This window comes from Mugil cephalus, chromosome 11 (assembly GCF_022458985.1).
Source record: "Mugil cephalus isolate CIBA_MC_2020 chromosome 11, CIBA_Mcephalus_1.1, whole genome shotgun sequence".
Lineage (NCBI taxonomy): Eukaryota > Metazoa > Chordata > Actinopteri > Mugiliformes > Mugilidae > Mugil > Mugil cephalus.
In genome coordinates, this window is record NC_061780.1 from 15,616,348 (window position 1) to 15,631,724 (window position 15,377).

A 15,377-nucleotide genomic window follows, 5' to 3' on the forward strand; every position below is an offset into this window, starting at 1 on the left:
TCTCTTCTGCTAACATTGCAGCATGCATCTGGGATTTCCTCTGTGGACTGAATATATGGTCAGAGTAATATGGGACCTCGTGATTGGCTCAGCAGCGATAGGGGCGGGGCCTACTTTGTGGACCATTAGATTGGCGGGTGTGGAGCTCTGTGTGAAACAGTATGCTGTTGAGGCAGCTCCTGTATCGCTGAATGAGTGAAGTGCTGACTGAAAGATAACGTCTTCTGCCTCCGTTTATCCCTTTACTAAAAATTCATGTTAATGTGTGTTTAAAGACACTTAAATTTTGCGGGGGAAGACTGTGGGGGACATTTTAAAAAATACATAAAAATGTCTAATCAACCAAAGATTTTGAGACCTCCACACGGTACCTGTTAAAGACCTGTGATTTAAATCATGGAGTTAGGGCTGAGAACCAAAGTAGCTTCGCCGCAGTTCCGCTCACTAAACAATGCTAAATGTAAAATAGCCCCCATGTGGCTCCTCTTCTACAGGAGTGGTCAAGGTGCATACATGGAGAGAAGAGTCACTCCATGTCTGAAGTCCACCCCCGCTAAATCCTACATAACTCCCTTTGTTCAGCCAAGAAAGTTCTGTCCCTGTAGGGGGGTGGAGTGTTACTTTCTGCTACTTATTCACTCATCACACAGAAACATTAGCATAGCGGCTGATAGGTCACAGTCCAATCTCAACAGCATCTTGGTGTAGTTCTCGCGCAGTGAGTCAGAAGCAATGTTTTATGCATGGTGTGTGTGTGTGGATATGTGTGTGGATATGTGTTTGTTTTTGAGACCGACGGAGAGAAAGAATCCCGGTGTATGTGTTACGGTTTTGGGCATGTGTGCCGTACAGCTGTCTTATTACATAATTTATAATGGCCATCTTTAACGGCATCTTACATAACGAGCTCCACGGCAGCCTTGATGCTGGTTGCTAAGTGAAAAAGGACAGAAGACGCAGAAGACGGGTAGTCACAAGCCGCATGCATATCTGTCTACGCGTTGGCTCGGTGACGTAAATAAATACACATCCATAGCTGCTCTGTGTTTGTGTGTGTGTGTGTGTAAAGGTTAGGGCACATTGTTCTCATCGTTTCATGTTGTGTCTCAATGCAGACATGTGAGTCAAGAGCAAGATTGCCCGTGTCAGGCGCTCATGTGGGATCAGGCAGCACAATAATTGCTAAATAAGACCTGTGCGCTGAGCATGAGGTCACCGGCTCTTTCATTCCAGCCAAGCGGACAAGGCGGCCGCTGTTATTTTTCTTTCCTGACAACCTTAATGTTACGTACCTGTCTGGAATACGAAAATAAAAAGAGGGCAGCTTGGCTTCACTGACCGCATAACTTCTGTACGTGACCGAACTTTTTAAATTTATCTGTTCTGTGTTCCAGGCGTCAAGCATTGAGAACAAGCAGGACTGGATCAAACACATTCGGGAGGTCATCCAGGAGCGAACGGTCCACCTACGCGGAGCTCTGAAGGAGCCCATCCACATCCCTAAAGCCACCACGACGAAACATAAAGGCAGACGGTAAGCTGAGTTACAGTATTCTGCTCTCTTTAACTGTTTTAAAGAAGCACAAATCCAATAATGAAGGAATGTTGACATGTCAGTAATCATGACTAATATACCAAGGGTGCCCGGATTAACCAACAGCACATAGACAGATATTGGGCAAATAAAATCTGGTATTTGATGTCATGTTATATTTGTCACTGAGTGAATGTTGTGTTGGTCATTTGCAACCTGAGTCTTACAACACTATATTTTTTTTTGTTAAGTATTTTATTACAGCTGTATTTCTTACAGCTACATTGAGTATCCTAATCTGTATCTTTAATTTATTTGAAATGAAATATTTTTTTAGGCTGTAGTTCAGTTCACTTGTCAGAGTAGGTAGTATATCAAGGTGAAAATGCTTTATTTTTTTATTTTTATGATTTCATAAATTAGCATAATTGAATTGATTCTTCAGAGATGTTGAGAGTAGGGGCTGAATTAATTGAGGGGGGAAAAAATTGCAAAAATTATATTTGTTACCACAGCATGAAAGTGTGAACAAATAACACCAGAAACAAAAATTAAAAAGTCAATCATTCTGATGCCGGTTCTTCACTGCACTATAAATAAATAAATAAATACTGTGTGAAGTTTTTTTGTCATACCAATAATGAAGCAACTGTAATGATCATTTCTGCCTGCAGGGACGGAGAGGAGCTGGACAGCCAGGGAGACGCCAGCAGTCAACCCGATACCATCTCTATCGCCTCACGTACCTCCCAGAACACACTGGACAGCGATAAGGTAGAAACACAGTCGGTCCTCGGGGAATCGTAATCTCTTCCGGACTGCGCGTTAGTGATACACAAAAATGATTTGTTTTTTTTTTGTTTTTTTAGTTTTGCTATTATTTTATTACCCTTCACACATCACATAATTCAGCCCCTCGCGCGTAGCCGTTCATGTAACGCTGTCATCTGTGGTTGTCAAAAACTGCAAACCGCTCAGATGCAGGCGGCATTCCTGAAGTTGCTTCCTGCGAGAGTGTTTAATTGTGTCAGGAGGAAGAAGCGGTCCATCTGACGGATCTTCAAAACGGCATGTGTGTGTTTGTTTGTGTGTGTGTGTGTGTGTGTGTGTGTGTGTGTGTGTGTGTGTGTGTGTGTGTGTGTGTGTGTGCACGTATGAGCGTGCATGTGAGAGAGAACCTTAGCTTCGCAGGGGCTGTGGTTATATCTGGCAGTAGCACCACAGAAGGCTCATCCTCCTACGCTCAGTATGATCAACTGTAAAGCTAACACACACTGCATACACGGATAAAAAAAAAAAAAAAAAAAAAAAAATATCCTGCAATGCTTTTATGTCCTGCTAATTATAAGCTGGATGAGACTCTTATGTGAGGTCATTATTTTCACACTTGCATCGGACTTCCCTCCGCTCAGCCTCATGGGTTCGTGCGTTAATAAGGGAGATAAGCAAATGAGTTGAGAGCAGCTGCTTTTTTAACTCTCACGGTGCTACAAAACCTGGTTGTTTTATGGAATATATATATTGCAGTTATTATCGTGAGCATCTGTCCAATCGGGACAAAACTCTCAAACGTTGTTCCCTCAATTTAGGGCCGCGCTCGCATCCATGAACATTCAGAGCACACAGTAGCACATGCAAATTGAATGGATCTCTGTATCTCTCCCTGTGAGGATGCTATGAGACAGTTCATTCAAGAGCCAGTGACAGTGGTGGGCTTGTGTTCCCGTGTGTGCGTTTTTACTGGCCGACTTGTGTGTCAGCAGCTTCAGCCTCCCACGCTCCCTTTGCAAAGGATGCTCGTCTGTATGCCAGACAGACAGGAGAGCACAGTTTTAAGTCCTCGCAGCCATCGATTTTGTCCGGATTTTGAATCAAAGTGTAACCTGGTAGCCTTTTCGCTCCCGTTTCCCGTTGTCTCTCGGTAAGACGGACGTTAAGGAGGTAAGCGGTGGAAACAGTTGTTTAAAAGGCAAGGATGGATTGACTTCTGCGCTCCAGGGAAGGAGGAAGACAAGAGGGAGTCGTTTGAGTTTCAATAGTCTGATTGTAAGGACCCACAGAGGAGTGCTTCTTGGCCGTTACAGCAGAGAGCCACAACTTTTCTTCTGGCTTTGGGATGCTTTAATGGATCAGAAATTGAATTACCTGGGACTGTTTTATCAGAATAAATACTCCATAGAATGATTTTTTTCCTGACAGCTTACCTGTTGAGCATCTTCTCAGTGTGATTTAGGACACTTTTAGTCGATTGTGATAGAAATCAGACTACTCCATAGAGTCTTATCGCATTTTGAAACTTCTCTCGGGATGAGGGAGTGGAAGACGATGGCGAGACTAGAGGAGAGGAGCTTACACCCCGTTTCTCAGCTCCTCAGCTCCTTGGCTTTACCACACTACCAAAGGGTATGTTTCAAAAAAAAAATCCAGCTTTGCTTTGACGATTGATGCGATGTGTTGTGCTGTGCGAAAAAAGGAAAAAAGTGCCTCCTGATTCTTTGCAACTCGAGTGAATGAATTCCAGATGCAATTAATGCAAGAAATGTGTGAATGATTTTTTTTTTGCAGGGCTAGTGTATGACTAATATTTTGACATGACTGTATCAATGAAACTTTCATCTGCTGTTAAAAGGTATAAAAAAATCATTATGTATGGTTCCGTAGTGCAAAATTCTTTGATGTAAACTATAAAATTATATACTGAGAAAGGTTTCTGACGGTACATATATGGCATACTTAACGTTTGTTGTCCACTTTTAATACAAACGTATGCGCTGTTGTGTTTTTACAATTACAATCTTGAAGCAGACTCGGGTATACTTACATGGGAGCTAAAAGCCTCACTAGCAAAAGGCAGCCTTCAGAATAATTGCTTTGAAAAATGAGTAATGAGTCACCTCAGTCCACCTCTATCTTTTACTGCCTTTCTTTTCCTAGACATTCAGGTGGTCAGAGCCAGATCGTCACAATGACGTTTTGTTTCGTTTGTATCTTGAATGAGTCACCAGTCATTGGTTTACACGGCCACTTAAGGGCCTCTTCTGCTAGGAAAAAAAAATGTTCTGCTTTAAGTAGAAAGAGAGGAAATCACACTGGAATTTCATGCTTCTTGGAATCCGTTTTTACTGACCGTATCCCATTCGTTGGTATTTGTGGCAAAACTGTATAAAATATCTGTCTTTCAAATTCAGCGCGTATAGTGAAGAGATATAACCCTGGATTGCCCTATGAGCTGTATCAGTTCAATCTTCGTATGACGAGTAGCTATAATAAGTAACTCTTAATTATGACTGCACATATTCTCATGGGTGGAGGCTCCAAGAAAAAAAGGGTTCACAGATTTTCATTGTTTCCCTTCCAGCTTTCCGGTGGCTGTGAGTTGACCGTGGTGATCCATGACTTTGTGGCCAGTAATGGCGGCAGCAACGGAGAGCTGACAGTACGCAGAGGCCAGACTGTGGAGGTTCTGGAGCGGCTCCACGACAAGCCGGACTGGTGCCTGGTCCGGACCACAGACCGTTCGCCGGCCCAGGAGGGCATCGTACCCTGCTCCATGCTTTGCATTGCTCACTCCAGGTCCTCCATGGAGATGGAGGGTCTCTTCAACCACAAAGGTAGGACAAGGATTTACATTTGTAGCACTTTTCAAATGCTCAAATTAAGGAGGTTAAAATCTGCACATTTTATTCTTTGAATTTGATTCGAGTAATTCCTTGGACTTATAAAGCCATTCTCGCAGATATAATTTCCCACGTTGATCACGCACCCAAACACTTAATACGTTAATTTGTTGTGCAAATATTGTCTGCAACCTTCACAGCGGTTTATAACATTCATGACACTTGAAATATGAGGGAAAGTTAATAGAATGTATTCAGTTTGCAAACAGCACCGGTGACCTGCAGAACCTTTACTCCTCATTAAACAGCTGCTTGGGGAAGCACATGCATTTATTTCCGAGTGTTGCTATGCAACTGTGGAAAGCCCACTTGAAGTACAGCTCTGTCTTTTAATTATCTTTAATTCATTTCCCTTTGAATTCTCCACACTGTTAACATCCACAGATCATGTCGCTGTTAAAAACAGTCCTTTTTTTCTTTAATACCCAACAGTACGCCCCCCCTACTGTGACAAACAGGAAAAAGTAGTTGTAATTGAAGGTGCCGTCTGGAGGATGTGATGTCAGAAACCATGTCTGTTGTCATACCCAAAGGGCCTTATTATGAGGAGTTAATAATGTGGTTCCCATAGAATTAACTTTGTGGCAAGATAGACGGATTACTTGAGCATAGACAGATACAAACCAACCAAATACATACATTACCATGTATCCCTGAAATGACTTTCCTTTGACATAATGCAATCCCTAGCCCTAGCCCTAACCCTAACCCTAGTCCTAACCGAGTTGTAACCTTTATCCTAAAGCAAATTCGTGGGGTCCAGGTGAGGTCAAAATTGCCCTACAATTTTAGTATTCTTTTTTTGGACCCTACAACATAATTAAAACAACAACAAACACAGAAGTGATAGCATAATTTCACTTATCTAAGTCTGAATATTGATAAGCATTATAGCCTTAGTTCGTAGTATTAATCCATCCCGCCCCTTTTTACTCCTCCACATTTGTTTATTCATGCCTTATTGTATCAGGTTTTCCACTTATACCAAAAATACAAGAGTAAAACATTACTGTCAACAAATTAACTGATTACAGGTGTACAACTGTTGTTGAATCTGCAGTGGTGACCGGCTCCTGGATGAGTTTATCCTCTAACATATGCTCCTAAAGGACTGTTCAGTTTCAGCTTTTGATGGCTGCCCACGAAGTATCAGGCATTGAAATCTGCCGTCTACCAATGTGTTGTTGTTTACTACAGTGATATTTCCGCTTATGTCAGTACAGGAGCCCTGAAGCCCTAACCCCAACCCAATAAATAGGTCGTGTAGAGTGTATTTAGCTGAATGTGGTTGCAGGTTTGCAAGGGGAAAACAAAAAGGGAGCAAAATCTAAAAATTGAAGAGAAACAGAAGATGAATGATTAAGTTTGACACGTGGTCGGAGTTACGAGCTGGGTCACCGCGTCTTGACTGAAGTGGAGGTTTTCGCTTGTACCTTTCTCTTTTTAAACGGGAAGAGTGGGTGAGAGCTGTGCTGTTTCTATGGTGATATAGCGTACAAATATTTTGCTGGCGGCCTCTTTGTAGCCACTATGAGAACGAACTGCGTTAGTGTTTAAAATTACAGGACGCTGGGACTGTGCACACAAGAACTCACTGTTTTGGCTTTAGCTGAATGATCTCCTAGAACAGCACAGGAGGAAAGGGGAGGACTCCCCAACTACTTATTTCACACTTTCAACTCTAGCTTTAATGTTTCTCACGTCTGTTTGGAAGCTTAGTTGCGCATAACCAGTTTGTATGTTGGTGTTTTTGCGTGGCCGGATGGAGCGATGAAAAGGAGCCTCTCGCTGCAGGGGATGCTCTTGTCAAAAAAAAAGGAGGCGGTGGCTGAGGAGGAGGTGGACAAGGAAATGTTCTGTGCTATTTTGTCAGGCTTTTATATTTACTGACCAACCATGGAGGCCACTTTGTCCTAAACTGTGGAAGAATGACCATTTAGTGGGATTAGGGCGTCTTGCTGTGTCCGACTACAAGGAATAATTGACTGTTGGGAACAATGTCTGGCGCAAAATAGGACTGCTCAAATACAGAAGTCCGCAAATATCCACAGCTGGTTTTCTCTTCTGATTATAGGATGTTTTGGTATGAAATAACAGTAGTTGACATTTACAGCATAGTTTGAAATCGGCGCATGTGTATTTTCTGGGTCCACTCGTGCAGCTGAAACCTGCGCTGACCCACGCGCTTCTGTTTAGTCGGGCTTTGATCACCTCTAATCTACACTCTGATGATGATCTTTTCAGTTCCATGGCCGGAATTTCCCCTTTAAGCAAACACGCAGGTTCACTCTCGGGTGCCTCATCAGACTTCAATAAACACAAAAGCACCCGCTAAATCTTATAAAAAAATGACTTGGTGAGGAGAAGTGACTAAGTGCAGTTTATGTGCATCTGTGAGCTTGTCCTAACAGGAGAGAGTGTGTTTGGAGCCCAGGGAGACGCACACAAACACACACACACACACTTGGAGTTTAACAGGGGGATCTTTGTGCATCCAGCATGAATAGTTGCTCTAGACTGCACCATGAAGGACGCGCTGATCCTGGAATACAAATTTAAGTGGTGAATATATATATATATATATATATATATATATATATATATATATATACATATACATATATATGTGTGTAGAAGATTAAGAATGCTAGAGGAAAATCTAAAATGCATGTGTGATTGCATTTATGAGCAGCAACTGAACACGGAGAAGCACTTTGCCGTTCGATTGTACTGGATTTCATAACTAAATCTATATTTGTTCCGAGCACAACTTGTATGCATCCCAACGCCTGTAAAATATGCACCCGCCCACACAAACCGAGTGGGTGCTTTTACAAAGGGTAATACGGTAGATGTGCTGCATGTTTCCAGACGTCCCCTTTGGAACAGGAGAGGCACGGTGGAGGTTTGCCCAATATCCTCACAGCAGCCCACTCACGAGGGCGGGAGGGAGGGAGGGAGAGAGGGAGAGAAGGGAAGGAGATACAAAGAAAGAGAGAGAAAACATCCTACTCTCTAATGCTGCATTTGACTTTTTCTTTTTCCACGCACTGGACTTAGCATTTTTCGCTCCCTGGAATTTCAGCGACACAGTTGCCGCCGACTTATTTTTCTCAACATTTCAGTTTCAACATTTTTTTTAGGTTTTGGGCAGGATTCTAATGTCAGTTGTCGCACCTATGGAGATGCTCTGAGGGGAATATTTCCAGCCAGGAGTGCAGTAGCTTGACATTTGACCGACATGGCCCGTGGAATCGAGTCCCTGGTGTCTTTAAACAGGTTTTGCTCAATGGATTCAGCGCAGGGGGAGCACTCTAATAACTGCAAGTTCTGGCTGCTGGATCTGGGTACGTGCCTCGTACACGTGTAATACATAAGTGACAGCGCCTCTATCTCGTCTACTTTAAAATTCAGTGTTTTACCTATCTTACCTCATTTCTGATGGCGACAGTGTGACATAACGATCTATATTTTGGCTCATGAAGCTTGCGCGGTTAAAAAGTTGCTGCAGCTCTGTCTGTAGGTTTGCACAGCTTGTCTTTGTTGGTTCTACCTCAGCTATTTTTATGCAGGTTTTGTGCAGCGCTTTTTCTCTCATCAACTGCGGATTATGCCGTGGCATTATGGCGGTGAAAGTAATTTGGTGAATGCGCCGTTATTTGATGAGATATTAAATATTTGGAATCACCCTGATGAGATTACACATGTGCGCCTGTCTGTGCGCTCGGTCAGACTGTTGCTGCACAGATGGGCAGAGGATGTTGTTGTACTCCCCAGGGAGAAAAGAAAATTGAATAAAGTTGGAAAACGAGGGCCTTTGACAACGCTCCCCCTTTACGGATTAATGTTTTCTCAGTGGTTTACTGCCTGCAAGCATTAAAAATATTAGACTGCTTTTGCCTGAACGCGCAACAGCAAGTGCTCTGTGCACTACACTACATATCGCCCAACCCATCACCACTCCCTTCCTATGACTGTTGGCAAGTGGCTTTCTAGAATTGTCCACATTTTAACAGCCAAACCCCCCCCTCGGAGCTTCCCCACGCCACCGCCCCCTAAAAGCACGTCCCCAACCACAGCCACTGATGTTTGTTTGTATCACTGCTCCCGGGGAAGATAAGACCACACGAGAGACGCTCCCCTGGTGACACCTCTGGAATCCCAGGCATGTTTCGGTGGAGCTGCGCAGACTTTCAGGATCACAGCAGTTGTACAACGCCCCCCCACCCCCTCCTTCCTATTCTGAGACGCAGACGCACACAGAAAGTTGTAAATCTGGCGTATCCTTTGCAGCAGCGTGAATGAGCGGTGACAGAATTGTGATACCGCGTCAGGAGCTCGCAGATAAATGCACCTTTGGATATGCAGAGCAGAACATCTGGTGGTTCTCGGGGATATCTGTCCACAGAGTTAAACTGACAGGACGGTATTATTAGGAAGTTACATTTAGGTTAAGCACTGACTTACTCCCCTACTTGCATATATATCAGTAGTTCCAGATGAGCATATACAAGTAGTGCACTGTATGGTCTCAAGAAACAGACATGCCCATTTAATTGACTCAGGAAAGTAATTTCAACAAAGATTAGCGACCGTTTTGAAGCATTTTTTTTTTTTTCAATGCTAGGAAAACTTTTTTTTTAATCGTATCATGATGGTAAAGATCACTAGATGACATTTATCATTTAAATTAAAATTATAAAAATGAAAAGAAAAAAAAATATCTGATTCTTTACTGAATGAAATTTATGCTTAGGGAGGTTTTGTATCCAGGTAGAACATCATCAACATCAACTGAATAATCCACCTAAGAACCAATAAAACCTCCGTGATGAGTAGTGTGAATTAGTATTTAGTCTTCATATGCTTAGTGCAGCAGATTGAAGAAGACTGAAGAGTATTTAAAGGTGATATCAACATAGATGTCGGTTCATTTGTGTCATCTTTTACGAATGTGGCTAATTTCTGAGATGTAATCATTGACATAGAAACAAACTATTGCGTGAGAGGCTTCCAACTAATTTTTTTGTTCCCCGCTTTTGTTCCCCTCGAGTGAGAGCCTGGCCAGCTGTTCACTAGTCGTCTCCACAATGAAAGACGGCCTGCGGGGCGAAGGGCAAAGGTCGAGCCCTCTGTGTGTGTTTGTGTCTCTAAAGTTATTTTCCACTGAAGAGGAATGTGTCAAGGCTGCTGACCCCATGTTTCACCCGTTTACACCCCTGTTAGCGCAACCTCTCCAGACTAATCCGAGTAACACTGAATGCTTACCGCTAGTAAGTGTGAACATTTTAGCCGTTGACCGTATCCAACAAGTGTGATAGATTTATTACCTTTTTTTTTTTTTTTTTAAACATATTTTAGGCTAAAAGCACCACAGTTACAGCAGCTTTTTGGAATTGGCTCGTATTTTAGTGACATTCAAAGGGATACGAGTGATTGTTTCGCATCGGATGCACAACCGACGGAAAATATACATCTGATAAACTTTCTCCTCTTACGTAATAGCCGCAAAGTACCTGCTAACAGCGCAGCTACATGTTAGGTTGTGACCCTGCATGTTGGCAGAATGCACGGCCCATTTGGTCTACACGAGGAGTCCTGACTTCTGAGTGCTTCCCTGGTTCATTCGCTTCACGTTTCCACCTAGAATTACTACATTGTAAGAAGGGAAAACAAACAAAAAGAGACCTGTTTGCTTTAGTCAACATCATTTATTTGATTTCTATTGTGTCCAACATACCGATATTCACATGAATTATTCAAGATATTTAACACATTAACAAATAAAAGTAATAGACACTGAGTACACGGACATGATTAATGATGACACAAGACTTAAAAATGCAAAGGTAATGTGAGTGATCAGAATTCGAGCCTTAAATAGGATCCATGAACGCAACCTTGACTAAAACATTCCTGGACGTTATCGTAACCACCAGTTGCGACTCTGGTTCTCATTTAGTACTTGAGCTGTAATGTCGGAGGAAGGTATATAAAATTACTTCCCTAAAATCTGTTCAGAGCTGTGAGGTTTTACGGGAACAGTTAAGCCAACAAAAGGTATTGTGCTCCATCTAGCTGTCCTTGAGCAAGACTCCCAAATTGTCCACAGCTCCTGTTATCTTTAAATAGATCCTTTGAGTGGAATTGATGGATTGGTGGTATTGATGATGAAGATCCCCAAATTCTCATGAATTCAAATAATTACATAACGAAATTTTTATTTCATCACCTAGTCTCAAAGAGGATTGTTTTGGAGCCTTTGCAGTGCCCGACGTGGGAGATGTTATTCATGGAGCCGTGCTCTCTTCCCCGCTTGCATGTGATGTGAGAACACATGCTTCATATAAGCGGAGGGCAGTAAAAATAAGTCTTCCAGAGGCTGAATGGCTCACACGCACGTTCGCTTGCAGATGCATTTCTTCAGGCAGCGTGAGAAGTGTCCAATCAGCACGGGGGGAGAATTTCCACACCTGCCATTCATAAGAGCCCGAGTCACATGGTTTAATCTCTAGCATCTGCGTCTTTTAAACCACTTTAATGGCTAAATCATGGAGACGATGGAGCCCGAATCTTGGGTCGAGCTTCTGCGCAGTGTGGTGAAATAAAGAAATGTGTGATTGCTGTCGAGACTAAAATGAATATTTCTCAAAAAAATTTAAAAACACATCCTTCTTCATTATCAACTGTGAATTTCCTTGACCGAAGAGAAGCCATTTAAAGTGATGGAAAGCAGGAGGATATAAAGAGACTTTGAAGGGTTTAGTTGTATTTGGATACTCTCCTCGTCCTTCTGTCATTGCAGAAATTCTTGGTCACATCGAACCTACTCTCTTATATAAGCAGCCAAGTTAGGGATCCTCTTAAATCACTGTTGCCTTTTGTTGAACTGTGTGTGTCTCACAGAGGAGGTGAAAGGTTTTGTCCGAGGAATGCTGGGCGGTGTAATAGTCGGGGTCGTGTTGCGCGGTGGTTCAGCACACACAACCTCATCATTATCATCTCTGGACTAGTCGAGAGGTTTTGTTCATTCATTCTGCAGCATAGCAGTTAAAAAATAATAAAAAGAGGGAATAATTATAAAGTAAGCAAGGGAAGAAGGAGCAAATGAGACAGGTGGACGGATCTTTGAAGTGTTCAGACAAAGCCTCGAGCATCCCTCCAGTCGAAAGAGAGCTTTCCTCCTACGGGTTCCCAGAGGAGCCGTCATCACTTTGAGGAGGAGGCTAGTCTGCCTACTGCACATAACACAATAAACCCTGTACTGTACATACAAATGCACACCAATCTTCATCTTTGTGACCCAGTGCAAACCTGCATATCGTTGACATAGCTATTGCATAAAGTGTACGCAACTAATTCTTGTGTTTCTTTTAATTGACAGAAATGAGAATTTAGATTTGTTAATATTTAATCTTAGCCTCTGTGTCGACACAAATTTCTAATAGAAGCAAACCTTTAACATCGCATTTTAATCACAAGGATTGGTTGTCTAGACATGCCAATCAATATAAAGCCCTATTCGCACAGTATTGGTTTTACCTGGGGACCTCTGGTAATTTCTTATAATCATGGTCACCTGTGATCTTAATCCCGTGTGAATTGTCCATGTTCTTAATTTGTAAAGTAAAAATTACACAGAGATAATACTAATCTAGTGCGACTTTTGTTTGATTTGCATCTTTTTTTCCTCCTTATGAAGGACTATGAAGGATGTGCAATAATTCAAAGTTTGGAAAGATGTTTGAGCGCATAGTCGAGATGTTGCTGAAATATTCCCCCGCTTAGATGGATGAAATCATTAAATCAGCTGTTAATGTGTTCATCTGCAAAGGTGGAGTTGATTTAAATACCGCCAGGTCGTTGGTAATCTATTCCCTGGGATAAATGGTATAAAAAATATATTTTTATCATGCATTATAATTTGCAAAGTAATTAAGCCCGTCTCTGACACGCAGTGGAGTGAGACGGAAAGTAGCAGAGCCACAACAGCGGAACGTGAATTTGAGTAAAACGCATAGTTTGTTTATCCCGTGTGAATTTACCACATGAAACACAGACTTTGGGGGCAATATCTGAATCACAGGACGTCCTCAGGTTGAACTAATCCCATGCGAATAGGGTTTAAGACTTACTTACTAACAGGTTTCTATTGTGTGTTTTATTTAAGTTAGGATAATAATGCTGTCTACTTTCTGAATGCTTTTGTTAATGTTGTTATCCTCTATCCTTTCACATTTAGACACCTTGTCTGTATCCAGTAACGACGCCCTGCAGCCAGGCTCCAGCCACACCCTGGGTCCTCACAGCTCGCCAGGTCCCAAACGTCCAGGGAACACTTTAAGGAAGTGGCTGACGAGCCCCGTGCGGAGGCTCAGCTCCGGCAAAGCTGATGGTCACGTCAAGAAGCTCGCCCACAAGCACAAGAAGAACCGCGACGGCACAAGGAAGAACATGGACACAATACCCGGCTCGCAGAAGGACTCCGACGACAGCGCAGCCACACCCCAGGATGAGACCCTGGAGGAAGTAAGACGAGATTCTGTGAAATACTTTCTACCCTGTCAGAACACACAGGCACAGCAGTCTCCAAGCTCCAATCTTGCATCCCTTCTTTCCCACCAGCGCATGCGTAACGAGGGGCTGAGCAGCGGGACTCTGTCCAAGTCTTCCTCATCGGGCATGCAGAGCTGCGGCGAGGAGGAAGGAGAGGAGGGGGCTGATGCTGTACCGCTGCCTCCACCTATGGCCATCCAGCAACACAGCCTGCTGCAGCCCGACTCCCAGGATGACAAGGTGGGTCGCACAGAGCTCATTGAATATCATAAACGCAACGCACACAACCATAACAAAATAGACTGGGCCTCACATAGTTTTGCTATGTAATGGATAAGTGTAGCCCTCCCAAGTTTATCCTTATTGAACCAAACTTGGATTAGTAAATCTGAATAAAAATTCAGCTTGTTATTTTAGCCACGATATTCAAAGTTTAAAGCTGGAGTGCTGGATTTTAACATGTACTGACAATTAATGTGAGCTATGGCATAGTTGTCCTATATTTTAATGCCATACATTTTTAACACACATCCACATTGTGTTAATATGACCCTAGCCAAGTCTGTATTTTAGGAAATCAGGAAGCACTTGTTGCAGCAGTAAATCTGGGGAAGGCAAGTAGAATATGAAGTGTGATCGTAGTGAATAATCTGCACAAGGCTAAAACATGTGATATTAACCAAATATTCCAAAAGAAGAAGAAAGAGCTGAATACAAACAGGGAGACACAGGTCATTGAAACGGTGAGTTCAGCTTCAAAGTGCTGCCAGATGGCTCTCTCAACAAGAACATCTCTGAACATCACTTATCTGCAATTACTGTCAATGTGAGCTATGAGGTATGAACTGAGCAGGGAGCTGAAATTTGTCGATAAGACGAATACAAACTTGGAAAAATATCCCCTCCAGGTACATTTAAAATGGATTTTTTTTTAAAAGTGCAATTAATTTATGTTAATGCGCATTTACTATTGAAATCACACAATTAATTGCAATTAAATATTTATATCCATTAACAGTCCTAATATGAACACGTCCAAGCCTACGCCAAATGAATTCACACCATTCTTACTGGGCTGATCTATCTGCACAGAGTTTCAAATGCAGCGTCGGAGGCGACATTCTGTGCCAGAAACAATTCGCTTTGCCAAAGCTGACTTAGCCCGCAGCATGTTGGAACTAAATGGAAGTGTCAAAGAAAAGTTTCTTTTCCAGATATAAAAGAGGCTTGAAGTTCAAGAAAGAAATGACTAAAGATCATACACAGATTTGCATTTGCTGAATGAACCATTTAAGAACCATAGACTGCAGACATGCGTCATACAGCAGTGTATGTGTAATCTCTCTCACGGCCACAAGGGGGTGACGAGTTCAGCACTTCAGCTTTAATCGACCTGATTTTTATTTGGTTCTCCAGAAAAACACTCGAAACTTCCTTGTCATGCACTCAAATCTTACAACTTAACTTTTATTTTGGCACTAATAACTTTTCTTTTCTTTCTCTTATTATCTTAATGGTTGCATGTTCCTTCCTTCAGCATTATGTTGATTTTTGTTCTGCCTCTCTTCTGTCCCAGTTTCCCCATCTCTCCATGTAAAATCACTTAATCG

The 15,377-nt window shown here is 42.4% G+C and overlaps 1 protein-coding gene across 7 annotated transcripts in view; it reads left to right on the plus strand.

Annotated features, from left to right (window-relative positions):
• Positions 1-15,377, plus strand: part of triob (trio Rho guanine nucleotide exchange factor b) — a 102,057-nt gene that overhangs the window by 74,598 nt on the left and 12,082 nt on the right. For 4 of the 7 annotated variants that reach the window (XM_047598041.1, XM_047598042.1, XM_047598044.1 and 1 more), the window contains 4 exons: positions 1,395-1,534; positions 2,209-2,308; positions 4,893-5,145; positions 13,454-14,007. In XM_047598041.1, the coding sequence (XP_047453997.1) occupies positions 1,395-1,534; positions 2,209-2,308; positions 4,893-5,145; positions 13,454-14,007 (1,047 nt within the window). The remainder of the gene's footprint in view (positions 1-1,394; positions 1,535-2,208; positions 2,309-4,892; positions 5,146-13,453; positions 14,008-15,377) is intronic. The other 3 variants (XM_047598048.1, XM_047598045.1, XM_047598047.1) reach the window with 1 other exon arrangement.